General features: G+C 37.5%; 1 protein-coding gene and 1 non-coding gene across 2 annotated transcripts; one reads left to right on the forward strand and one right to left on the reverse strand.

Moving 5' to 3' along the window:
• Positions 1–9,251: 9,251 nt before the first annotated feature.
• On the reverse strand, positions 9,252–17,318 carry VIP (vasoactive intestinal peptide). Its single transcript, XM_012930676.3, has 7 exons — positions 17,086–17,318; positions 16,254–16,370; positions 14,362–14,472; positions 13,404–13,508; positions 12,557–12,688; positions 11,664–11,752; positions 9,252–10,068 (listed from the first exon to the last, which is right to left on the reverse strand). Exons 2-6 carry the CDS (start codon positions 16,358–16,360, stop codon positions 11,707–11,709), a joined length of 501 nt encoding a protein of 166 aa, XP_012786130.2. The 5' UTR covers positions 16,361–16,370; positions 17,086–17,318; the 3' UTR covers positions 9,252–10,068; positions 11,664–11,706.
• Positions 17,319–22,307: 4,989 nt separating this feature from the next.
• Positions 22,308–22,444, forward strand: LOC118758417 (small nucleolar RNA SNORA70). Its single transcript, XR_004995708.2, has one exon. It is a non-coding gene; the product is annotated as a small nucleolar RNA SNORA70 (small nucleolar RNA).
• Positions 22,445–25,935: the final 3,491 nt, after the last annotated feature.

Here is a 25,935-nt window from a genome sequence, read left to right on the forward strand (position 1 = left end):
CAGTTCCGGCTTTTGTGAGCATCTGGTGAGTGAACCAGCAGAGAGCTTTCTTAAGCTATCTGTTTCTCTCTGTGTGTCGCCTTCTTCATCTTGTTGCTTCTTCAAATAAATTTCAAAATTTGTCATATTGACAACATTAAAAATGTTCCATAGCTTGGAGGATATGTGGGAAATTTTAGTGCGTGAATTGCTAGCCGTGAATGTGATGAGCCAGTTCTACGCACATTTGGGAGTGTAATTGCTTATGAATTGCAATATTTATGCTCCCTTTAGGCATCATTATGTGTTCTTATGGGAGTAATTTTATTACACACATGTCTACAATGGACGAAAATATTCAAATATTATTTAATTTATTCAAAATATCTATATTGCATTTTTCTCAGCTTTGCAAAAATACAAATGAGGATAATTTAAAGATGATTATCAGAACAAAAACTCTTCAGTGTAATTCTTTAAGATGAGATTAGCTTCAAGTGATATGATAGCTCCATAATCACACACTGTAGATATAGACACTTGGTTTTATATACCATGTTTCTAAATATTAATTTTTATATTATTATTGGTACTAATTTAGAAATTTTGGCATTTCAAATACTTAAAACTCACCCTCAAACAGTGAAAATTTGTCATGGTATACACACACACACACACACACTTCTTATTTTTAGTGGCCTCCAGTGTTAGCACCCTTCCTGGAGTACTGCTAAGACCATTTTTGTGGGTGTCTGCTTATGGATACAGACAAGGGCTGACTTCTGCTTTCTTCTGTGACTAGAGTCTGCAGTGCGCGGTTGGAGAGCGACAATGACTCCAGCTCTCTTTGACCTGTTCTTCCTTTATGGCTCTTTCATGTGAGAGTTTACTGTCGGTTTGGCGCATGTGCTTTTTACTTATTCTAACGATACAAAATTAATGAACAACCATGATGTTTTGACATCCACAATTATACTTAAATAATGATTCCTGCAGGTAAACAATTTACAGAGCCATTATCTCACATAATGAACTTCTTAAGTGTGTGTATGATAAGAGAATCTAAAATCCACTTTCAGAAAATGTCCAGAATCACTACAATATTGTGAGCTAAGGCTCATGCTGCACTTGAGGTCTGCAGATACTCAGGGCTCTGCTAATGATCCTGTGGAGCTGCAGCTTGGAACCTTCGAGCTTCAGTTGCCCATTTCTTGCCTTGATCCTGTCACACCCTGACACGTCTACGGTCATCCTAATGTTCTCTGTGTCTATGTAACTTATGTTTTCTTTCTTCTCCTTTTTAAATTTTCTTTCTTGATTTTTTAAGATGTAGCAAGTAATAGAGCATGCAGTGTCTGGCTTCTTTCACCTAACAAAATATCCTTCAGTTTCTTGCACATCACAAAATACTAAACTTCCTGTTTTAAAACTGGATTATATATAAATAACTGATTGTATACAAATACGTATAAACTGGATTATATGTAAGTAACCACAATTTCTTTACCCAATCATTTGGTGCTGGGCATGTACATTGTTTCTGTAGCTTGTGATTGTGAATAAGACTGAATGAATGTGCAGATATTTCTGCAAGGTGCTGGTTTCGTTTCTTTCATTTTAAGTGTAGACTCAGAAAAGGGATTACTGGTTCAAAAATTCATGCATGAATCTAATCATGAGGCATATTTGACAAACCAAATAGAGGAACATTTGAAAAACTAGTTACCCTGCATTTTTAAGCAAAGGTCAATAAAACAATAAAAAGTCAAGGAATTACCCAAGATTCAAGGAGATTAAAATGCCACGATAAGTCAGTCACTGCAGGATTCTACTTTGGATTCTTGGCCTGGAACAAGTTCACCAGAATAACTCTAAAATCAAGTTACTGGGAGCACTTGAGAGAATTTAAAACATAAGCTGTGGATGAGAGAAACACTTCGTGTGCTACGAAATTTCTAATTTTGATAATTGCTTAATAGTTACATTTGAATATCCCTTATCCCGGGAAACATATGCCTAAGTGTCTATAGGTAAAGTGATATCATCTCATACAGCACTAAAAACAGAAAAAGAAAAGAACATCAGGTGAGTAATTGCTGAATCTAGGTTAAGCATATTTGGAAGGTTTTGTATTTTTAAAACTGTTTAAAATTTATTTAACATTCATTATATTTTAATGGTAGAGGGATAAAATAGAGAGGGACAGACAGAAAGATGTTTTGTCTTTTGCTTCACCCTCCAAATGTCCACAACAGCTTGCTGGCCACATTGCAATCAGGAGACTGGGACTCCACTTGGATCTCCCATGAGGATGGGAAGACCCAAGTACTTGTGGCCTTATCTCTTGCCTCCCACGATGTCCATTAGCAGGAAGCTGGATGGTAAGCAGAGGAGACAAGACTTGAAACAGACACCACAAAATAACCTTTATGATCCAAGTTTGCCCCAAAGTGTTTGTTTGTTTTATCAATAACATGCTTCTTAAATAGTTATAACACTTCTTTTGTGAAAAAGATTCCATATTCAAAATCAAAACTCCCACCAGTCTCTATGGTACTAGAGTATGTGAATTCTTAAGAATTTATGTTAACTTGAGGTTACTTCCATTTGAGACTCATAAGATCTCAGGGCAAAATAGCCTGGCAGATAGATAACACTCTTTTGTGCAGGAAGATGGCCATGCTATTCATAATTCAGAGACACCTCAGAAGACAGTAGGGTGAATTTGAGTGACTCAGGCCGGAAACTGTGAGCAGCCAAATGAGCTGCACTCTGCACGACCCTCTCCCCCGCTCCACACACACCTCGTCCGCTGTCAGGTTGAGCTGAGTCCCACTGCCACCTCTACTTTCTGTTGGGATCTGAAATTTCCAGTGCAGTCAGCAGACTAAGTCAACCGTAGTTTACATATTTGGGGACTATTGTGTGAAGTTCTATGTTTAATACTATGTTTTTTGAATAGCTTCAAAGATTAGTAGAGGCAGACAAGGAGGCTTGAAGTGGCAATAAAAATCCAGTTTTTGCACAGCTTTCCCCAATTTCTTTTAATTTTATTATCTCTCTTTTATTGGATCTCCATTCCTTTTGTTTTGCTTTTTTTTTTTGTTTTTGAGGATTGACATCAATCAACTGAGAAGAATAACAAATTGAAAAGATATAATAGCAATAAACCAATTCCTAAGCTACTATATCAGCATAGAGAATTTGGAATCCAGGAGAAAGTCAGTGCACCACACTATTAATGAGAATGTTGTGCTTTTGACTATAGACAAGCACACTTAAAATGGTTTTAAGGTTCTATTCATATATTTTCTGTAAAATTTTAAGCTATTTATTTATTTAGAAGGCAGATGGGAGAGAGGGAGGTAGAGAGAAAGAGAGAGAGAGAGAGATCCTTTATCTGCTAGGTAATTCCCCAGATGGGTGTCGTAGCTGTGACTGGGCCATAGCAAAGTCAGGAGGCTGGATTCTAGTTCAGGACCCCTATATGGGTGGCAGAGGCTTTAGCGCTAGGGTCACCTTGTGCAAATTTTTGAGTTAAAATGTGTTCATTGACACGATATGGAGCAGAATGAATTATTATCAAGAATCCAAATTCCAAAGTAATTATCTATGCCCCAAATTATGGTCAAAATTTGCAAATGAATTCATTTTTATCTGTGCTGAGTTCTAAATTTCACATATGAATTTGCATATAATTCACTCATTCAGATTTTATGTTGTGATTCCCTTCGACATGAGAAATGGCTGACAAAACATGGGAAATCTAAGCATGGATTAGAAATGTAGTGTGTGAACTCCTGCATTTGTAGCCATGAATCTGGGGAAAATAAACACCAGGAGTCAATATTCACTCTTCTAGTGACACCAGAAACAGGACAGGCTATTTCTGCTGCCGATTTTCCCTGTGGGTCTTACTTGTAAGCACCTGCTACACTTTGATGCTGGAGCTGAGTAAAGAAGAGGCCAGCCCTTGCGCCTGTTGAATCCCCTTTGGAGGAGAGGCACTGCTCCCTTGCTGGTGATGAGCTCAAAGAAAAAGGTCACTGCAGAGAGAGACCAAATAGGAACGTTCTCTAGGGCACCTCCTGGATTGCAGAGCAGCCCTGGGGAAGGAGCCCTGTTGAAAACAATCTCCCACTTTAATACCCCTAATGTTTGATTCCTGGAAGAGTTAATCTTGTTTCCCAGTCCATGCAAAGCAGTAGATGTACAGTATAGTTCCAATACCTTCATGTCAATGTTTTGAGGCAAAGGCAGTCTTTTGCATTCCAGACAGTGAAACTGATGTCCGTATGGTTCTTTGATTCAGTAGAAAAAGAGGCTTTCTGTTCTGTTTCGTAGTAAATTGCAAACTGAAACCGACAATGAGGAAGTAGGCAGGCAGTTGCATCAGCCTGTCACTTACATGTCTAAAAGCCATGGATGCTTGGATTGCACTGGAGAGATGTTTCCCAGGCTCCCTAACAGACTCTTTTTTTTTAAAGATTTATTTATTTATTTTTATTGCAAAGTCAGATATACAGAGAGAAGGAGAGACGAGAGGAAGATCTTCATCTGATGATTCACTCTGCAAGTGATCGCAATGGCCGGTGCTATGCCGATCCGAAGCCAGGTGCCAGGGACTTCCTCCAGGTCTCCTACATGGGTGCAGGGTCCCAAGGCTTTGGGCTGTCCTCGACTGCCTTCCCAGGCCACAAGCAGGGAGCTGGATGGGAAGTGAAGCTGCCGGGATTAGAACCGGCGCCCATATGGGATCCTGGCATGTTCAAGGTGAGGACTTTAGCCACTAGGCCACGACACCAGGTCCGGTAACAGACTCTTAGCTCTTGACTCTGATACTTGCTGATTACTTCTCTAAAGCAAGTGCACACCTACACAGCTTGGACTTGTCCTTCATTTAAATCTTCACTGATTTAAAGTATTCCCACAGAGCAGTTACTTCAATACAAATCACTCGTGTCATTACTTACTTTCCAGCTACAAATAATTGGCAATTAAGATGCACAACTGAGTAAATAACATTCATAGAAAAGACGTTATTTAGAAATCACCACATGCTTTACAATAATGTTTACAAATATAATTGCTGCAAATGCACCTACATGAAACTCAGCTTTGGCAATCACCTTTTATTTAAAACTTTTATTGTCCACTTCTGTTGTATTCTCAGGAGTATATTCACTGCAGGAATGAGTGGTTCAACAAATCCTGAGACTTGGATGAATTTTTTCAGTTCTATTCCTTGAATCTTATCTTTAATATCCATACCCCATTTCAGGTTGCTCGTCTATGATCAACTTTTTTTTTCTTTTTTACTACACAGATGGTGGCTTTAAACCTGCATTTGGTTAACATTTATCCAAGTTAATGAGCATGGGTAAAATTTCCTTGTGTGTGAAAATATTTTTAGAGTAAGAAGTTAAAAAAATGGTTAAGTTTTTTCCCAAAGCACTTTGTGATGAGTTTATCTAGAGTGGCAATTTGTAGCTTCGGAGAGTCTATGTTTCTTAAACAGAAAGAGAAATATGCTATAAACTAGGAACTATATCTTAACAAATGTTATAGATATGTATCCTGGGCCAAATGGAGGAAAATATAAACAGAAAATGAAATTGTGTGTGATCTTTGTGAATTTACTGTCTCTAAAACAAATGAGGTTATCATGTAGGTAGGGCAGGAAGCAGTGAGCAAAATATCCAAGTGATTGAATGCATAACTCTGAACAGAACAGAGAAGCAAAGGATAAAGAAGCAAAATTATGAAACCAGGGCAAGTTTCCAAGAAAGAGAAAAAGCCAAAGCACAATTGTCTAGCAGAAAAAATCAGAAACGTTCAAGAATAAAAGGAGACGGCTCTTATAAGAGACTTGCAATTACACAAGGAAAAAGAGAAGGCCCACAGAAATGTTGTCTGTAATAATCAGAAAGAGAAAGCTATTAACAAAAGATTGTGAAAAGGCAGGTGCTTTTCATGGGTCCTTTCCTTCTGTCTCTTTTCAAAAACTTGCAGCTGTGTCAGTTAAACAGAGGAGTTACCATTAAGTACAGGTTCATTCTTAACATAAATTGAAGGAAACCAAATATCTGGAGGGTCTTACCCTAGAACTTAGAAAGATAAGGATGTCTAGAAAATTGTAAGAATTGGTTTATCACATTAATAACAAATTTTCAAGGAAATTTGATGACATTTACCTGAGAAGGAAGTCCTAAGATGACAAATTCAACACATTGGAACATTCTGGGACAATCAGTACAGTATACTACATGCCTTCATTCCTAATTAAAATAGGCAGACATTCAGACAACATGTGAAGTATAACCTAGCAAAGATAAAAATTATTTTTCTTATATTACTTCCATGATATCTCTTTTCTTTGTTTTTTCTAAAACTCCTATTGAACCAAAAAAAATCATAGATCGTTTGTGACATTTTATATATTGTCTTCTTTTCCTGAGACTCAGAACTTATTAAAGAATGTGAATTGTCCCAGAAATCACAGAAAGAATTTCGAAGTGCAAACAATAACCACTGGCATTTGATGGATTTGGGCTTCTCTCCAGAGCTCTGGTGCTCCTCTAGAAAATCTTAGTACATCTATGCACAACACGCATGTGCAGAAGGCAAATCTGAATTTGTCAGTAGGACAGATCACTGTTAGAGATTGTCCATAGCCACTTTCTGGATCCACTCCTCAATACTCTATGGCAATCTCTTCACTATGCAGGACTCCCTTTTAATCTTTCCTGCATGGGACAATTTTCTTTACTTTTCCCATTAAGCTAATGCTGTTTAAGGAGAAGGGGGACACCCATTCATGGACTTTTCCCAAACCATAAACTTAAAACAAAAACCAAAAAATATAACTCACTGAGCATTGTGTCATTTTGGGGGGAATAGGGAGGGGTTTTTTGATATATTTACTAAAGGCAATGAAAGTCATAAAGTCTCAATTTCAAATATATAACATGATTTACAAAAATTATTTTAGAAGCTCAATCTTAGTCTCATTTTAAATTGAGATATGCAGGAACATGATTTTTATTTTTGTAATTGAACTTAATTTTCATATACATATATTCTCACAGATGAACTCTGTAATGGAAAATACCATGTCGGGAAGCAAAGCTACATCTCAATAGGATCTTTCCTCCCAAATAAGAGGTGAGTTGTACTTATTAAATATACCTTGACAGTATGCTACAACACACAGTCTGCTAGGAAGCAACTGCTGTTGGATAAGTGTGGCTGCTACTGTGACTGCTTTCCTTCCCAGTGCCACCTGTCTGGTCCCCATCATCACGCTCCCATTCTCAGCTGAAGTTCATGGTCCATCTGCCATCGTATTGGTTTGTAGGCTATTTTTCACCCGACCCAAATCATTGCATGACTACTGGCTTAGGAGATCTGAAAGATCACTCAGGCGTGGAGGGGTCAGTGAGCTCTGGAAGCACAAAGTAATATACTGCACCTGGGACAAGATCTCTAGTTTGCATTCAACTTTCAAAATAATAAATATAGTCTTGTGTTGCTTCATTTGATCCATATTTCTAAGTCAACCCACATATCCCCAGTCTTTCCATGAGAAAAACATGTTTCTAGTTAATAACTTTCCCACTCACTCAACAAACTCTTCATAATTTTTTCAACTTGTTTCACATATCCTTACTCTTAACTCCTTCACCATAAACACAGAAGCACCTGGAAGAGACAATCATTAAGCCTGTGTCACTGAATTGATTCATGCATCCCCTTTGATGCAGACACTGTGGCTAAGCGCGTCTGCGCATTCGCTGGCTCCTCCCTGTTCTCGAGGACAACACTCAAGCCAAACTGTTCTTTACCCTTAGAATCAGCGACTTTCTGAATGCTTCCTCCAAAAATCACGTTGAAATGCAATTGCCAATGTAATAGCTTTGAGATCACTGTTACAAGGAGTTCAGGTGTCCTAAGGGCCCTGTTGTTAGAATGGTGCAAGTCCAAATTCACAGACTGGGTCAGTAAACTTCAATTCAAGGTTGTGCAGGCTGAGAGGTCCAAAAGCAGGGGCACCCTCTGGTGTGGGCACCCTCTGGTGTGGGCCCTCAGGCTGTGGAGGAAGGGCATGTGAGCACGCACAGGGTGCAGACCAGGTGCGACACTGTATTGGTTTTCACCTCCTTCCACCCCGAGAAACCTCTAAGTGACCCAGTCATTGGTGTTGGGCGACTGCAGCAGAAAACGCACTAAGATAGCATGTTTTTGATGTTTCTGCTACAAAAAAATTAGGTTACTGGCCCTGCCCCGTTCCTCTGCCATTTCTCTTCCCCCTTTTTTTAATTCTTTATAACACAATACCTCCGCTACCCTCTACTCACCACCTAGACACTTCTCTCCATATTTTTTTGGGCCTTTCCAAACCATCTTTCACCTACTCCGCTCCACTAACACCACCCTGTGGGATACACGGTTGACAATCAGGTTTCTGATGCTTTACCCTCTTATTAAAATTAAAGGCCTCAGTTGCAGTAAAACCTACAATGTTGTACAAGACTTCATTCTTCATAAGCGCTCTAGCTTCGTCTTCAACAACTTCTTCCTTCTTTCCCTCTAACAAAATTGGCTTCCTCTCTGTTCTTTAAGATGCAAAGCATGTCTACACCTGAAGATCTGATATACTTTTTGACCAGAAAGAGCTTAGGGTGGACGCAGCCTTCTAGCTGATTTCTGATTTCTTCATTTCTGAGCTTGCTATCTGTATTCATTCTCATGGAAACCTCTTCCTACAAGCCCATCTAAAACTTTCTTTTCAAACTCTTTATATCTACTTTCCTTTCATTAATTTTCTGCAGCACTGGCCACTTTCCACCACAATGTATAGCTTCTTGACTATTTTGTGTATTGACTATTGCCCTCAACGGACTGCATGCTCTTGAGGGCAGCAAGCTTCGTATTTTTTCCCCACTTTTACGTTGTTGGAATCTAGAAGAAAATGTCTGAACAAATCTCATTTTACATTGCAGAAGCATTTTTCTCTGACAAAATGTCTTTTTCCCTCTTCTGCTGGGGGGCTCTAGTGGGAGGTGGCGGGGAGTAATAAAGAAGCCAAGCCTAACTTTTCCCTCAGCACTACCAATTGTCTTTTCTATATCTTTCCTTTCATTTTCCATGTGACATGCATACAGTACTACCCAAAGTGTTACAAAAACTATGCAGTGCCTGGAAGTTTGAAGTTGAAATGAGTTACATCAAATCGTTTAAAAAAACAAGACAAAACAATATGACATATCTGCAATGGTAATCAAAGATCTTTATTTTCTATATTTAAATTCTTACAATCATTCTGGAAAAATAGTTGTGTCTTCAAATGTAGTTTCACTGAAGGAAGCTGATATAACCAGAGCAGCATTTTGGGTGACTATTAAAAACATATTTATTATTGAAAAATGTTTCATTCAGTCTACAGTTTACACATACTTAGTACAAGTGTAAAGAGAAGTTCCAACACCAGAAACAGGCATCATTCCCTTTAGTGGAATTATTAAATTAGAATTAAATCTTTGGCAACTTCTGATCCAAATTGGAGATATTTTAATTTCATTAGAAATGTGCAAATGCATAAAATTTTCTGAATCTCTTTTTGAAGTGTATCTTTTTATCTTTGCTATTGGCATTCTCATAGATATTTTGAGATTTATTTAACACAACATTCAATCTGATTAACATTCAAATTTAGACACAGTAATATAATCTACTCCTCTGGGTATTTAAGTATACTCCATAAATATGCACATTGATTTTGTTCTATTACTACTCATTACCAAAGCCTCATAGAATTGTGGTTAGTCTGATATCTAGTTATCACTAAATATATTTTTGTTAGAAAGAATATACAACATATGAAATTACAAGCTTTTAAGAGCTATGACAATATTTCAAATCCTCAAATAATATTTACAATGCAAACATCACAGTTATTACAATAGAATAAAATAAATCACGACATTCACAATACAATATATTTTATTTGGTTTGATACTGAAGTTGTTTTCTTGAATTATTCATGTAGAACTCAGAATGTAATTACTTTATCAGTTTCCTTCAAGAATTCTGAAAAAGAAAGAATTTATGTCTTAAACATCAGCATGTTTTTACTTAGAGCATTTCAGTTTCATTCACTCATCCACTCGTATTATATATGTCTACCTCTCTTTGTCCTTTCTGAACATCTGTAGTAGGGGATTACGTTCTGGGATATATCAAAATAACGTCTTCTGGAGACTTATGTCAGAAAGAAGCTGGAGTTTGAGAGAATTCTCTCAGAGTCATGAATAACTTTCATTTGTAATTGTCAGACATGAGTATTTCACAAGTTTCCTGTTCAAGGGGTTTATCCCAAGTTACCCTCAGATAAAGAACAGAAGGTGGAATCTTCTAAATACGGTTACAATTTGTAAAGGATAGAGGGACTGGTAGACTTTTACATTTTTCTATTGGTGATATTCCTGATGGAGAACACATTTTGTAACTATTTTTTCAAAAGGCTGACATGATAACCTTTTATTTTGGAGCAAAGCACTTGCTTTTCTGAAACAATCCATGTTAAGCAATTGGTGTAGGCAGCACCTCTGACTTTGTGTTTCTGCTGGAGAGTCAAGGGGAATGAGTGGACAAAGCGACCAGTTAGGCAGTTTTCAGATACACTGAGATAACCCCACTGAGGTAAGACTGTGAGTTGCCTTATGTTTGAGCATAAGACTAGTTTAATCTGGATTTGTCAGGAGTTGGACTCTGGCTTACCTTGGGGTGACAAAGTCTTAAGGGGAACATAACCACTGCCATCCATTTCACACATTACCTACGGCCGCTTTCATGCTACAGCAGAGCTAAGTAGTTGTAATGGAAAAACAAAGCCAGAAAGGAGGGCTACTCTGACCTCTTAGAGAAAAATTTGGTGCATTTGATGTGATGCTGACTTGAATTTTTGAGTACAAATATTACAAATGTATAAATAGTATATGTAACATATAAATAACACTAATAATTTTTGTGAGCTAATGTTCACATTATCACAATGTAAGTCCAAAAAGAAATCTATTTTGTATCAAGTTTATATAAAACCAGTTATCAAAGGCAAAAAGCCTGCATGTGCTTCATCTACTCGGAAGATGTTTGAGTAGAGGATGCTTGAATGCTTGAAGTCACAGTGCTTGCATCACCTGTTTTTATATGAAAATAGCTAACTGGGACTTTTTTGCATGGAATTTGTTATGGTTCAGAGTAAAGTTATGCTCAGAATGTCCTGCTCTTTCTTGTGATAAAAGGCCTAGTTGCGATTTGGTGATATTTCCCTATACCTAAATTAAACGAGAAGTTAACAGTTAATCATAAGCTTAAAACTTAAACTTCAATACAGCATGGTTTGGTTCCCAGGAATTTGTTTTCATGGAGTGTAAACTAAGCACCTCTGTTTTTCTCAAGGAAGGCAGGAAATAAACAGAAATGCCACTCAGATGCAAACTTTTTCCTGGGAAGATTCTTTTTCTGATCAGAACATTGCATGGGTTTTGCAGCTGCTTACTGAGTTGAGATTTTCTCAGTAGCAGTGTCTTTCCTAGATGAGGTATGCTTCCATGCTGGGTGACTCTTACCTACTTATGTACTCAGGTGATTGCTAGAACACAGCAATACACAGATATACCCACCACTAGCAAGTTGTCACCAACTGTTCTCCAAAGAGCAGCCTCCTCACTTCTCTAACTCTTCAGGAAAGCCTGGGGATTCTCCCTCAATGCTGCAGATTGAAAAAAGAAAATTGTATTTGTTGAGGCTCTAGATGAGAAACTTAATAGGGAAACAATGATGGCGTCACAACTAGATCGCTCTCAGTATTCTGCAGGACACACTCACACCAATCAGCTATTTTTGTGGTTAATTACTATATATGAATTATTCCTCAATTTTAGCATTTAAGATTAATCTTAAGGAATTCGAATTTAAAGAACAAAGAGAATAATTTATGTTATCTCGCTCAACAGAATTATCTTTATGGTTAATCAATTACTCCAAAATAACTGGTGTAAAGAGAGAGTACCTCGGTCCCGAGGGATTGTGTCTAATAGTTGCATACTAGTGGGAAACGTGTGTTTTCTGGACTCTAGATGTACAGAATGTGCTATGACTGAATTTGGTAAGGTAAAGGAACTGAAGGTGCGTAGGAAGGGGCTTTCATGTATTATCAATTTTCTCATTGCCTTCACTTCACACACTGCAAAATCATTACTCTAGAGAGAATCTGTTTCCGGATTCAAAGTACTTGCCACCATAGAGCCAGTATTTTTAACTCTCAAGGCACAATAGAATCAGCTGAAGAGCTTTGAAAAGATGGTGATGTCTGAGACTACATTTCCTGCCAACTTACTTTGTGTGAGGACCAGAAGTCAGTATTTTATTTTACAGACGTGCTAATGTCAGTTAGCACTGAGAGTTGTTGTTTTACATAGTGTACAAAGATAGGGAGATAGGCCTGTCTCTATGTAGCATAGAATTTTGAAAGAAGTTAGATTTCACATTTTAGCAAGTCCTCTAATTTCTTTACCTCCTCTTCCCATTCAGGATGGAGTTCAAGTATTTCTTTACAGCCATTTGCTTCCTAAGGCGTGTGTAGTTGTCGGTGAAGACCGCGTCTGAGTGACGTTTCGCTGGTACGGGCTCTTCCAGGATAGCATTACTAAGAATGGAAGGAAAGGGACAGGAAAGTGTTTCAACAAAAGGTTGTAGATGCAACAATGTCTCAACTTTCTCAAACTCAGATAAACAAATTCTAAAAGCCTGCTATTTTCTATCACAAAAAGCCTATAAGAAAACACAATCTAAGCCATAGATGGAGAGCAGGAAGTTATCTACCATGTTCTGGCATGGACTGGGGCACCCTTAGGAAGTGTTCTGAACACTTGGGGAATATTGACTTTGCATTCCATTGTTGAGAGCAAATTTCTTTCTAAAATGCTACCCTCAGAAGTATCACCAAAATATTCATCTATCTTCCATTGGGGGGAAAATTTCCCTCAACAACTGATTTGAGTAGGAAGTAAGAAGCAGTATTGCTGCTTTTGATTGCCATTCAAATTTGCTTGCCTTGATACTATTTCTTATTATCTTTTACTGATCTGAGTTCAATTTGCTTACACATTATAAACTATTGCTACTCCAGAAAAATAAGTGTGTCTGGAGTCAAAGAAAACAATATTGCTAACAGACTTTTCTTACCTTAACTCATGAGCCTATCAAATTTTAATCAGGAATATGGATAGTTTTATGTAATTAAACCTTATCTAATAGTTATCAATTTTGAATCAGGTCGATAGCGTGTTGACAGTGCCTATATAATTTTTCTGATTGAGTCACTAGAATGTATTTGGTTAAAAAGAATAAATGATCTTTACCTGACACGTTTTCCAATGAGGGACTCGAGGTACTTCTTGGCAGAGAGTTGACCCAGGAGTCTACTGAAGTCACTCGTGAAGACTCCATCAGCATGCCTGGCATTTCTAAAATCAGAAAAAAGTTTGCAAGCCATGATCTAGAGCATTATCTGGCTCATTAAATAACAAAGACTATTATTAGTACAAAATATTCTCATCAAAACAGACGCCCAAAGAAGTTTCCTAGTAGTGACTCCTACCAAACACATTCTATATCTCTGGCCCACACTTTGCAGAGTCAGCTAGACAGCTTTTTGAAAGTTAACTTCATTTTGCACAACAGGGGAGTATTCAAAGCTATTGATTTTTAGAAACATTGTGAAAAATGTATTTCTTTTCTGTTTATTTATAGTGCTTCATTTCCACTACCATGAATAAAGATAAATGTAATTGAAATATTCTGTCATGTTTACAGATGTGATATACCTATTGTTATGTCTTCTGCCATAGTCTTTACAAAAATGGAACTTTAGGGCCACCCACCAACTTTTTCATTCAAATGAGAAAGCTTCTATTACTGACTTAAGTTTAGAGCCACTTGTCCTGTGCTGAAAGCAACTCTAAGTGAAGAGTTCCATAAATGAACAGCACTAACTCTTAGACACATCTTCTTTACAAAGTAATAGTTGTTTCCTTGACACCTTCTCCATTATGGAGTGCAACTTGCAGTCATTTTTTCCAGAATAATACAGTCAGGAATCTTGGACTCATACATAACAGAATGCAAGTGAATGCTTTGTTCTTCCTGATTTTCTTTCTTAAACCTTTCTATGTGAAAATCAAAAGTTGCAAACATTTTGCAAACAAAAATGAAATAAGATTAAGGAAGCTTGTACTGCTGTGCTACAATAGTCTCGTGGGAAGGTGAATATTAGATCAATAATAGTTCTAAAAAAAAACTGAACCGCAATAAACTTACCTGGATGCATCGTAGTAGGGTGTGTCGTTTTCAGCTAACACATTTTGCAGGATGTCAGTGTCTGCTTTTAATGAAACCTGATCAGGGTCATTGGCTGCTTCCAGCGGCATTCTGTCATCCAATATTTTATGGAAAAAAAATACATTAGAAGCAAAGTACATTTCTTTCTCCAAAGATAACTCAACAATTTGAATTAGATATTCAAAATTTGGAAAAGTATCACTCAATTCCAGTATAAGAATAGTATATCTGACTGAATGGATTATATGAATGATGATAATACAAATAGTAAAAACCTTCACCATTCCATAAAACAAAGGCTATTCTATATAATTTCCATAAATAAATATTATACATTTTAAACTTTTATAAGATGGATGCATCACTTGTAAGAGCTAGCTTATTCAATCCTCTTCAAATCTTAACAGCACCCCAAGAATATATTCACTTTTAAAGTTGATATTGCAGGCAGAAAACTTGTGCAAAATAGAAACTTGGGGGAAATGTAATTGTCAATATTAAAACTATTAGCAATGTATATATTGGTTCTATTTGTCCTAATACCTGACAAAGTATCATTCATTTTTCTCTTTATGTCCCCAGATTTTGCTTCAAAGATTTATGTTAGTGTGATATATTTCTCTGTACTGATCAAGTCCAAAGAATCTCCATTTATCACTAGTTACTACTCAAATTCAAAGAACTCTGTGGGATCTTCTGCTTAACTCAGGAAGTTCAATGCTGCATGGAACTTAAGAACAGCTGTGCTTGTCTGTGAAAGAGAACTACACTGCTGGGCGCATGAGCATTCATCACCCCAGCACATCACTGCATCCACGTGCAAGCCTTTTTCAAGATAGTCATTGGCAGTTTGTAATAAGCACTTCTCTACAGAGTTGAGGTTGTGTGAGCAGTGCAAACTTCAGCTCAAAATCACTCAATGCTTGCTGTAAAAACATTCCAAGGGACGCATTTTGTTTAGTTATTCATACAATATAATAGACAGTATTAAAGAAATTTCACAAAAAAACCCACTAACAAGCTGAGATAATTCACTGTATGGAATACAAGTCTACCTTAAGAAGTGAATCAGAAATGGACACATAGCAAAGAACTTACTGCTTTCCTTTAAAATGTGGGATGTGCAGGTATCTTTGAACTTGAAGGGAATATGAAGCTTAATGCACCATTTATTTATTGTTCACTTACTTAGAATACATTTTTTATTTTAAATAAAGTTTTAATGTGAAACTGATCATGTGGTACTGTATGAATTTGAATATGGAACATAACATGCAGCATAGTAAAACTGAGGATATAAGGTTTGAACCAAATATATTAAAATCTGCTCCTTAAGGAAAAGTGTCTCAGAAAATAAAATATTCTGCTATTTTAATAGAAGAAAAAAGCCTTTTCGTAGATACATATCTTGCCAACATGATTTTTGCAAGATTTCTTGGCAACAGAAACTAATACACTATTAATATTTACTGATAGAACTTATAAAAATACTTAAAATTAGTTTGAGAACTAAACAGCTTTTTCCATAATAAAATGAATACTGACAATCAAGAAGCTCAGTATCATCCAGAATTGGGTCTGAATAAGTGGAAAGTCAGCTCTTTTCATTCTGCTGTGATTATCAGTGTGATCATCTCAAGTGTAAATTGTAGTCATTGACATTGTCTTTCATGAAAACAATACAATCCCAGAATTCACCTGTCAACTTGATATTGAAGACAAGTTACTCAATACATCACCTGAAAGGTTTATGTACATACCACATGATTTTAAATGTTGTGATGCCCAAAATAGTAGAGGACTCACATTTAGACAAAGAGAGAATGCTCAGTTGCGTGAATTGCAAGCAAAACTGTTCCAAAGGGCCGTACCTTATAGCTGCTGGGGCTCCGTAAAGAGGCCACGCCAGGGTTTGTGAGAAGAGCACACTGCAAAGCGTCAGGAACACCAGCAGCTGGGGCTTGTTTCTGCTTTCCATTGCTGTGCCTCTGAAGAGAAAGCCACCATTAGTATTTTAAACCACACATGTCACAAGCCACACAATGCTGCAAATCTAGCAGTGACTTCTAAAGTCTCCTGCAGAGTTATTCGTGTTGCTGAGCAATTTTGTTGGTGGAAAAAGAGTTCAGATGTGATAGTATCACTCTTCAATGAAGAAAATGCTCTTGGTGACAGGTGTTTGCATCAAAATTAGAATGGATTTCTTCAGCTGCCCATCTTTCACCAGGCACTTAGCAGGCCTAATTTCATAATTTATAGTCTAGGAATAATCCTGGGAACAATAAGAGCAGAGTTGTAGCATCCAATTTTAGTGTCTAAGAAAATCAATTCAAGAAATAAGTTTAAATGCTGTGATTTCTTTTCTAACTTCACTTAACCAATTTATGAAGTAGAAATTTCACTTCCTTAAAATTTATTTGAAGACTCCAAAGACAAAGATACCCACTGAACACTGCAATCATATATATATACCTTACTTGAATGTACTATTTGAAAAAAAAATTTAGTATGAAACACAGTACCAAGAGGATAAAACATCTTCCAATTAAAAGAATTCATTACATCCTCACTCAGTGAGCTGAGAAATTTATCTTGATGTTCTTATGAAGGAGAGACACTGCAAATTCTTTTCAAGGGAAAGACAATTGAATGTATCCTGAGATAGTTGTAGAGACAAAAAAGACAGGTGAAGTTTGCGCTTACCGGGCTGAGTAGTGTTCCTCTCGGTACTGTGGGCTGGTGAGGTGTCCAAGGTGCTGAAGTCCTGGGACGCCAAGAAAGGCTCCAAGAGTTCTCTGTTCTTGCTGCTGATTGAGCTTGGCTGTTTTGCCAGCTACTGCTCCTCACTCTATCCTGACCAACATTTCAAAGCCCATCATTTTATAGGGCTTATACTTAGGGCTGAGCAATCACAAAGCCCTCTGAAAGACGTCACAGTAATACTCCCACGAGATGAATAGGGCTTGAAGTTCAGGTTAAATTGTCATTATGTCTGATTTATATAAATTTGTAGTGAGTAACATCAAGATGTAAGATAAAAAGAGGAAATTTAGTTTTTTTTGAGGTACCAAGCTTAATGTGAAATGTTTTGATCTTTGCTTTGTCTTAATGAAATAAGAGAATGATTATGGTGTTAGAGCCAGGATTACGAGGGTTCCTTTAGATAATGAGGAATCCATGTGCAGGAGCGAATGCGGAAATGTGCAAATACTTCTGTTCATTATGCTTAAGTATAATTATATTTTATTACAAAGCATCAATTCCCCTAATGTCTTTTTTGCTTTCATATTATTCATGGAGATTCTGATTTATTGCTTCTTGAATTCTATCCTAATGTTAAACGCATCTAAACAATTTCTCACCTTTCTACTAATATATTTTCTTTTTGTTGGAACTAATTTTATGATAAAAATTCTCAGAAGCTTTTAGGGCAGTGTGATGTTCACACCACTGTATAAAACCTGAATGCTACTGCTTTTTCACATATACATAAATTCCAAACTTGCATCTGAATGTGATCTAAAACGATCAGACTCAATATCTCAAGGAATTGAATTTTCTTTCTTTTGAAATTCACCATTAGCACTTTATAAGTCCTTGCTCTGTGCAGAATTATTTTGTTTTCTGCCCCCACTCCCAAAACACACACAAATGTCTATAAGGCTGGTGAACATTTCTGGCTCAATCACTTTACATGTGCATTCAAAGATTTATTTGTATTTGCTGAGCTCTTTGTAAATATTCAATTTCTTGTAAATACTTCATTTCTATTTGTGAGTGTGTGTGTGTGTGTTTGAGTAGCCTGGTATAATTTAGATCTGGATTTGGGGTAAAATGTGGCTCAAGAGCAATTTGGTGGACAACAAAGGAAAATGATCTTTGCTTTTATTTCAAATAAATCCTGCTGAGTGCTTTTCTTTGCATTTTACTTGCATGTTCCACAAGGAAGAGGAGCTGTAGCTCTCTTTCTTCTTTAACATTTTTGTATCATTTTGCTTCATTCAAAGTCAGGCTCATCTAGTAAAAGAATATCTTGCTATGCTTAATCATGTTTTCTAATCTGGTTACAAGAAAAATTAAATGAATTAAATTTCAAATGTCTGGAAATTTGTTTTCCAGTTGACAGTTCTGATTTAAGCCAGAGTTCCTGTGGCTTAATTCCAGGAAATCTTTTTTTACCTGATTATTACAAAACAGAGGTTGAAATGATTCTCATTTGAAATTTTTTTATCCTTAACTGATTGTTGCTCAGCCCTCAAAGATCCAGGTTATGATGTAAGAACAGCAATGGCCAAGGAAGATTCCAAGGTTGAAATTCATAGACAAATAGATGCTGAACGGTAAGCAGAAAACATAGAAGAAAAAAGACATAGAATTTATCTCTATTTGTTCTAAGCAAGTACTTAGCATTTTCAAAGAATAATCCTAATATCTTTTTTCCAATGATAAATAAATTTATTCCTATAATAACAAAACATAAAAAATAAGGAGAAAGAATTCAATTCTATTTTCTCTTGTGTAAAAAAAATTGTTAGAGAAAGTAAAGTTACAACTTGCATTTTCTTCCTAATGAATTTAAATTAGAAATCAAAGCTATTTTAAAATAGTTTCATAGCACCCTCTGCAGGTTCAAAGTCTTAATTCACAGATTGCTATAAACATTTATTTTTTTAATTCTTTAAAAAAATGGAGCGTAAAGTAAAAGTTCTTCAACCAAATCCTAAGTGCTTCTAGAAAAATAAGTGTGAGACAAAGCACGGAAATTAACTCTATCTAGAATATTTCAGCAAGTGCAACTAAGTCTACTTTCTCTTTCCATAAGGTAGGAAATGAATTTTGCTGGAGAGTTGGGTAAATTCTAGAAACATATGTCAAAATGAAGAACATGAAGAATGGAGAAGTCAGTTGGAAAGGGTGTTCAAGGTTAGGAGACTGGCAGAAATTCAGAGTTAGAATCTGATTTCCAGTGCGGAGAACTAACGGAGGCTCTTCCTGCTCTGGGGACTGGTGTTCTTCAAGTGTGGTTCCCCGTGGCAGCCTTGCCTCCTTCCCTCACACCCAGCCCCGGGACCTACCCAGCATTCCCACAAAAACCCTGAGGGGTTCAGTCTAGCTCTGGGGGCTGCAAACTACTGGCAGAAGGCCCGAGAGGCTCATCTCTCTGGTTTTCACATGTGTTTTTCAAGCTAATAATAGTATTTATATTGTAAGTGGTAAAAAATTTAAAGAATGTTTTTGCTACATATAAAAATTATGGGAAATTTAAACATCAGTGATTAAAAAAGAGTGTTATTGGGGTATGAAGATACTCATGATGCATGTATGAGCTAAGATTGTTTCTGTGTTACTGCACAGTTAAGCAGCGGCAACAAAGACTGTATATTTTCTTTTGTAACAAAAAAGATTTTTTAAAATATTTGGGATGCAGAGTCGCACGGAAAGAAAGATTCATTCTTTATGGACTGTTTAAGTTTCTAACTGAAATATTCGCCAGTGAGAGGCCAGGCAGAAACCATCCTTGATCCAGGTGCCTCCTTGGGATACCCCATGTGAATGTGGGGGTCCAATGTCCCAGGCCATCCTCCCTGCCCTTCCCAACCTGTCACCAGGGAGCTGGATCAGAAGCAGCCAAGACATGAACAAGTGCTCACATAGGATGCTGGCACTACAGTCGGTGACATTACCCACTTCACCACAAGGCCAGCCTCGAAATTGCAAATTTTGTAAAGTTGAGATTGTTCACTATTTGGTCATTCACAAACACAGTTTGTCAGTTCTTAGTGTAGAAACTCCTATTTTAAGAAGAAATTTAAGTTGTATGTTCTCTTTAATATTATGAATTCTTACAATTTGCTATTTATTTTATTAGGAAATATGTACACATATTTAATGAATAGCATATTCTGTAATACTTGTATTATATATGCATATATAATAAAACTGGTAGATACATGCATTTATTTCATTTGCTCCAGCAATATATGACCTCCCAGCACCCTTCAGTTTGTTTGTCTGCTTATTTGTTCATTTAAAATGTCAAAAGAGGAGGAGAAAAGGGAGCAGCAGAGGGATGTTTCCAGCTGTTGAATTCCTTTACAAATGCCTGGAAGAGGCAGCAGTCAGACCCAAGCCAGGAGAGCATAACTCAGTGTAGGGTACTAATAATCATGGAAGGGACACCCATGGTTGAGCCATCACCTGCTCCTTCCCAGGTGTGCATTCGCAGGAAGCTACAATTCAGTTCAGAGCCATGACTTGAACCCACGCACTCAGATATGGGGGTCACCCATCTCGAGTGGCATCTTAACCACTATGCCAGGCATCAGCCCCTGGCCCCTAAGCTTTGGCTTCCACTTAGAGAGGAGGTGATGGTCTCCGCCGCCAACTCAGCTGTCCTTGGTGCTGAGCGTTCTCCAGGTCCCCCTTGGTCTGTGGTCTGTTCTCCCATTTTGCTTCTTGCTGCCTGGAGGCAGATCTCAGGGAGTTCATCCTCTAAACTCCACGGTCTGTTGGCTGCTGCCTGGGTTAGTAAAGAGAAGCACCAGACACACATCAAAAGGACTGAAAAGGGAAAGAAAGTTTGGAGCCTTTGTTTCCCCGTAGATCATGTCACCCTTGGAGACCCAGTTTCACCAGAGTGGCCTGTATTCTGTAGCCCTTAGAGATGCTATCAGCCTCCTGCTAAGGCTAGTCTCTGGTCGTTCACTAACTGCTTGCTTCTTTCATGTCTGCTGGATGTTCCTCAGCTTAGAGGGAGTCATATACATCTCTCCTGGATCTTTACTGGTGTACACCCATTCCTGCACCTGACTTTATTCCGTTGGATGTACTAGAAACGTTTGATGCAATAGCTTTATAAAGTTTGATCACTTGAAATGGTTTAGCATTTTTCAAGTTGAAGGAATCCTTAAAACTTCCATTGTCAAACTTGGAGGAAGGCCACTCTAGCCCTGAGCAGGCCTGTCAGATTGGTGAGCAATTAAGTTTTGAAGATTGAGGCTGAAGCACATACAAACTAGAAGCCCACTCAGGCCTTTGATATTGTGCAATTCCCTCCAGGAAAAGAGGTTGGATCTGTGGCTGACACACGGCTGGGGGAAAGGTCAGTAGGCTGCCAGGAGCCAGACACCAGCCTCTATGGGGTCTTTGAGAAGGAGGATCACAACTGTGGTGATGGTGACCTGAGGCAAACTTCTGTGTCCCCAGGATTCCTGGCGCCCAGTCCTTAGGAAAGAAACCTCATTGTCTAGGAAACAGGAGCTGTGACGATTTGATGAACATTTTTTTCCCTAATCATCATTCCAATATCCTGTATCTGTGGTCATTTCTCCAGTGATTTCCAGTCAGGGAGGCTAACGTTCTTATTTCTGACTCATACAACCATTGTCTTCAGCACAAATAAGTTAAAATAATACAGTCATGCCACATTGCTTTTGAGAAATTGTACCAATTCCACATCAAAAAGAGGAAAGTTACTTCAATGAGTAGCAGAGCTGAGATTGGGCACCTTTTCCCCCATCCCAGTTGAAGTAAATTAAGAACATACAGACTAGAGAATAGGGTGCAAATATGCAAATGACAGAGAAGAGTGTGGAGGTAGGCGACCACCCTGCAACTGTGAACATCTGATTTACCATGGGCCCTTGTGCTTTGATAACGCTAATAGGTAAGTTCAATGATTTTTGTGACTTGGAAACAGTTCTTACATAAAGCCATGAAGTAGAACATTTGAGTAGAATCATTCACTAGGTGCACACTATTCTCCGTGTGTCGGAGAGCACACAGGACCGCATCGTGTACAATGGCTAAGTTGCTACATGTGATGCCAGAATCTTTTATGGGCACCTGTTTGTGTCCTTGCCAATCTACCTCTGATTCAGTTCCCTGCTAATGGCTTGGGAAAACCAATGGAAGATGTCTAATAATAATAGCTAATTAAGCCGACAAGCTCCCTTATTTCACGGGTGCTTGGTGTGCAATGGTTGCAAATAGCAGCCTCCTTGGTAGTGTGTGTGCAACTTGCTGCTTGTATGGGCTGCCCTAAGGGACCTTAGAGACAGTCCTTTAAAGTGGCCATTCCTTGCTCTGTCCTTGTGGTGTTCCTCACTTAGGCTGCAGACAGGCTTGTGGGATGCTTTTGGAAAGCCCCAAGACACAGTAGCCAGGGTTCACATTGGCCAAGTCATTATGTCCATCTGCACTGAGCTGCAGAACAAGGAACATGTGGTTGAGGCCCTCTAGAGAGCCGAGTTCAAGTTCTCTGGTCACCAAAAAATCCACATTTCAAACCAGTGGGGCTTTACTAAATTCAGTGCTGGTGAATTTGAAGACATGGGCGCTGAGAAGCGGTCCATCCCTGATGGCTCTGGGGTTAAATACAACTCCAACTGTGATCCCCTGGACAGGTGGCAAGCCTGCACTCATGAGGCCTTTTTATGTTGTTTGCTCTGTAGTATGACTAGTAATAAACCCTGATTGTTGAAAATAAATTGGAAATCTGTTCACCTTACATAAAATAAGTCACATGAAAGATTTATTCTGAAAGTCAGACTCATAGAGAAGAGAGGGAGCTCTCATCTTCTGGTTTGTTTTTGGTGAGGCTCCAATGGCTGGGGCCAGGTAGAGCCGGGAGCCAGGAGCCAGGAGCCTCATCTGGCTTTCTGTCACTTGGGTGACACTTCACTCAATTTTCCTACCTAGAAAAGACTCAGTATTGTGATTTTGTTTTCATTATTCTCTGAAATAACTTCAAGGTAACAAACTTGAGGGAAGAATCATTTAGAAATTTCTATTGGGCTTTAGATTTTGTCTGCTTATTGTTCATTCTGGTATGTTCCATTGCCACTTGGATTTATCATGTCAAGTAAGAAGTGATCAGGATTTTTTTTCCAAAGCTTTTATCCTTTGTGAACCCAAGTGTTATCAGATAAATAGTTGGTTCCTTAAACCATAGATTTTGAGCAGAAAATGGAAAAACCACCTGCTTTAGCAAGTGAAATGAAAAAGATGCAACTTACATGTCCCTACATGCAAGTTTTTTTTTCTAGCTCCTAGAAACTGTTGACAGGATCTAGATTTTGTCAATGGTTTTATACGTGTTAAATCAATGAATAACAAGATAATTATAACACAATTGTAAATTAATCTGAGTTCATTGCTAAATGTGGAGAATTATAAACGTAATGCATTCCCGAAGCTGCATCAGTGAGGTCATGTTAGATCATCTGAAGCGAGTGCCAGAGAGTGTAATTGCCTGCTTGCTTGTTTCCCTCCAGGGGAGGCAAGGAAAGGGTGAAATCAGCAGATGGCTAATTTGGATAGAAAGTTCTGGAAAAGAGAAAAAGTGTTTAAACAATGTTTACAACCTTGACCTTTAAAGATTTTGTGAAATTAATTTTGTATTCCTCATATCATTTTTCTTTATAACATGTTCATGGTTAAAGGAGGAAAAAGAAACTACATATGACAAATGCACTTTAAATTTGTGTATAAAAACTAGTATTTTAAACCTAAAGCATATTAGTCATTTTGTTCTTATTTCCTCGAAAGTCTCCTTATATAAAATAAAACTGATTCTCTCTGGAAAACGGGTGCTCATTTAACACAAACAACTGAAATATATCCTTTTTGGAAGCATAATGATATATAAAAACAAAGTCACCTCCTATTTACATTTACAGATTTTACATCTTTCTCTAAGTTAGAACTCCTTTCCCCTTTTGTTTTGCAAATTTAGAATTTTTTTTTAATTACATACATCTTTTAGATTTATGTCTTTTAGTTTGTGTAGGATTCTGACGAAACAGCAAGAACATAACATTTTTAAGCAGAAAATGAAGACATTTTAGAACTTACTTAAGGTTCCGCATGAGTGGAAGTAACCATAATTTCTTATACATAGGATTGATAGCATTCCAGAGTGAATCTTCCTCTTTTTACTCCAACAGTAATCTAAGAGGAAAATAGTATAAAGATGAAAAGCAGTTTGGGACTGTTTTCACCAAAATAGTTATATACAAAAAAAAAAAAAAATGAAAATGAAACTGCATGTCAACTTAATACATTAAAGTATATAAAAATAGTTATGATTGTCAATAATTTTTAAATTACCACAGCCCAGCATGATAGTTCCATTGGCTAATCCTTCCCTCGTAAGCTCTGGGATCCCATAGGGCTGGTTCAGTTCCTAGATACTCCACTTCCCACCTGTGTATGGCCTGGGGATGCAGAAAAGGATGGCTCAACACCTTGGGACCGTGCACCTATGTGCGAGACCCAGAAAAAGCTCCTGACTCCTGGCTTTAGATTGACTCAGCTCCAGCTGTTGTGGCCATTTGGGAAGTGAACAAGTAGATGAAGATCTTTCTCTCTTTGTCTCCTTATCTCGGTAAATCTGCCTTTCCAACAAAAAAATATAAATCTTTAAAAAGTTAGATTACATGAAATTTGCAGTGAAATTAAAAATTGCAAAGTGACTAATGATTTGAATATGTGAAAATTTGAAATTACTGTCTGTTTAAAACCAAAAATATTTCCAAATGAGAGCATCTGAGGAAGTCCTAAAGGAAAATGTGGTAAAAAGCTATTTTCCTAATCTACAATTTTCATACAATTGCTAAGAATACTAGAATTGCTAACAGTGGTAAGAATTATGGATCCGCAGGGAGTATAAATATGAATAGATAATTCATAGACAAAAATCTTAAATAATCAATAAACAGCAAAATATTCCATCATATAGATATAAAAGATGAGAATTGCAACTTTCATCTTTCAAGAATTCCAAGATTTTCTTATCTTTTTCTTATTGCCTAATTTATTATTTTGCTTTATTTTTCATTATGCTACTTTCTTCTAGGCTGGCAATGTGGTGTTTCCATCTATGCTGAAATCTTTATTTGGGGGAGGGGGCAGGTCCTGCGGCATATGAGGCCAAGCATCCATCTGAAATGCCAGCATCCCATGCAGGCACCAGAGACCTGGATGCTCCTCTATCCCTGCATCCTTGAATGCACCTTGAACACAACAGAAGATGGCCCAACGCCTTGGGTCCCTGCCTCCAGAGGGGAGGCTCAATTAAAGCCCCTGGATCCTGGTTTTGGATTGGCCTAGCTCTGGCTCTTGTGGCCCATTGGGGGTGTGAAAGACCTCTCTGTTGGTCTCTCTCTCTCTCCTGTAACTCCACCTTTCAAATAAAAATAACTGTCTTAAATATATATATGTATATATATATATATATATATGTTAATTCACAGCCGATGCCAATGCTTCCGTCTCTAGAAAACTATCACAAGAACGTCATGAAATAAAAATTTTTAAACGTGTACACAGCAATAATTAGCTTTACTTTTATTAGTTTGAAAACAAAGTATGCTGTTTTAGAATGTTTTACTAAGTTGTACTATCCAATCAATGTTGCATTATGTAGTCATCATTATTCTTCAAAGGAAACCAGCCACAAGGAAATCATTTTTAATATTAAGTGGAAAAGAAGTGCAAAATTTCAACTATAACTGTGTTATTTAAAAAAAAAATATTCTATGTTTACACAAA

The sequence above is a fragment of the Ochotona princeps genome, chromosome 1 (genome assembly GCF_030435755.1).
Source record: "Ochotona princeps isolate mOchPri1 chromosome 1, mOchPri1.hap1, whole genome shotgun sequence".
Taxonomy (NCBI): Eukaryota; Metazoa; Chordata; class Mammalia; order Lagomorpha; family Ochotonidae; genus Ochotona; species Ochotona princeps.

Excerpts from the sequence above, each read along its gene's own strand:
- VIP (XM_012930676.3), bottom strand. The coding sequence starts at position 16,360 with ATGGAAAGCAGAAACAAGCCCCAGCTGCTGGTGTTCCTGACGCTTTGC. Across the intron at positions 14,473-16,253 it reads GGAGCCCCAGCAGCTATAAG|AATGCCGCTGGAAGCAGCCA; the intron begins GTACGGCCCTTT and ends ATTGGATGACAG. Across the intron at positions 11,753-12,556 it reads ATCCTGAATGGGAAGAGGAG|CATTGAGGGAGAATCCCCAG; the intron begins GTAAAGAAATTA and ends TTCAATCTGCAG.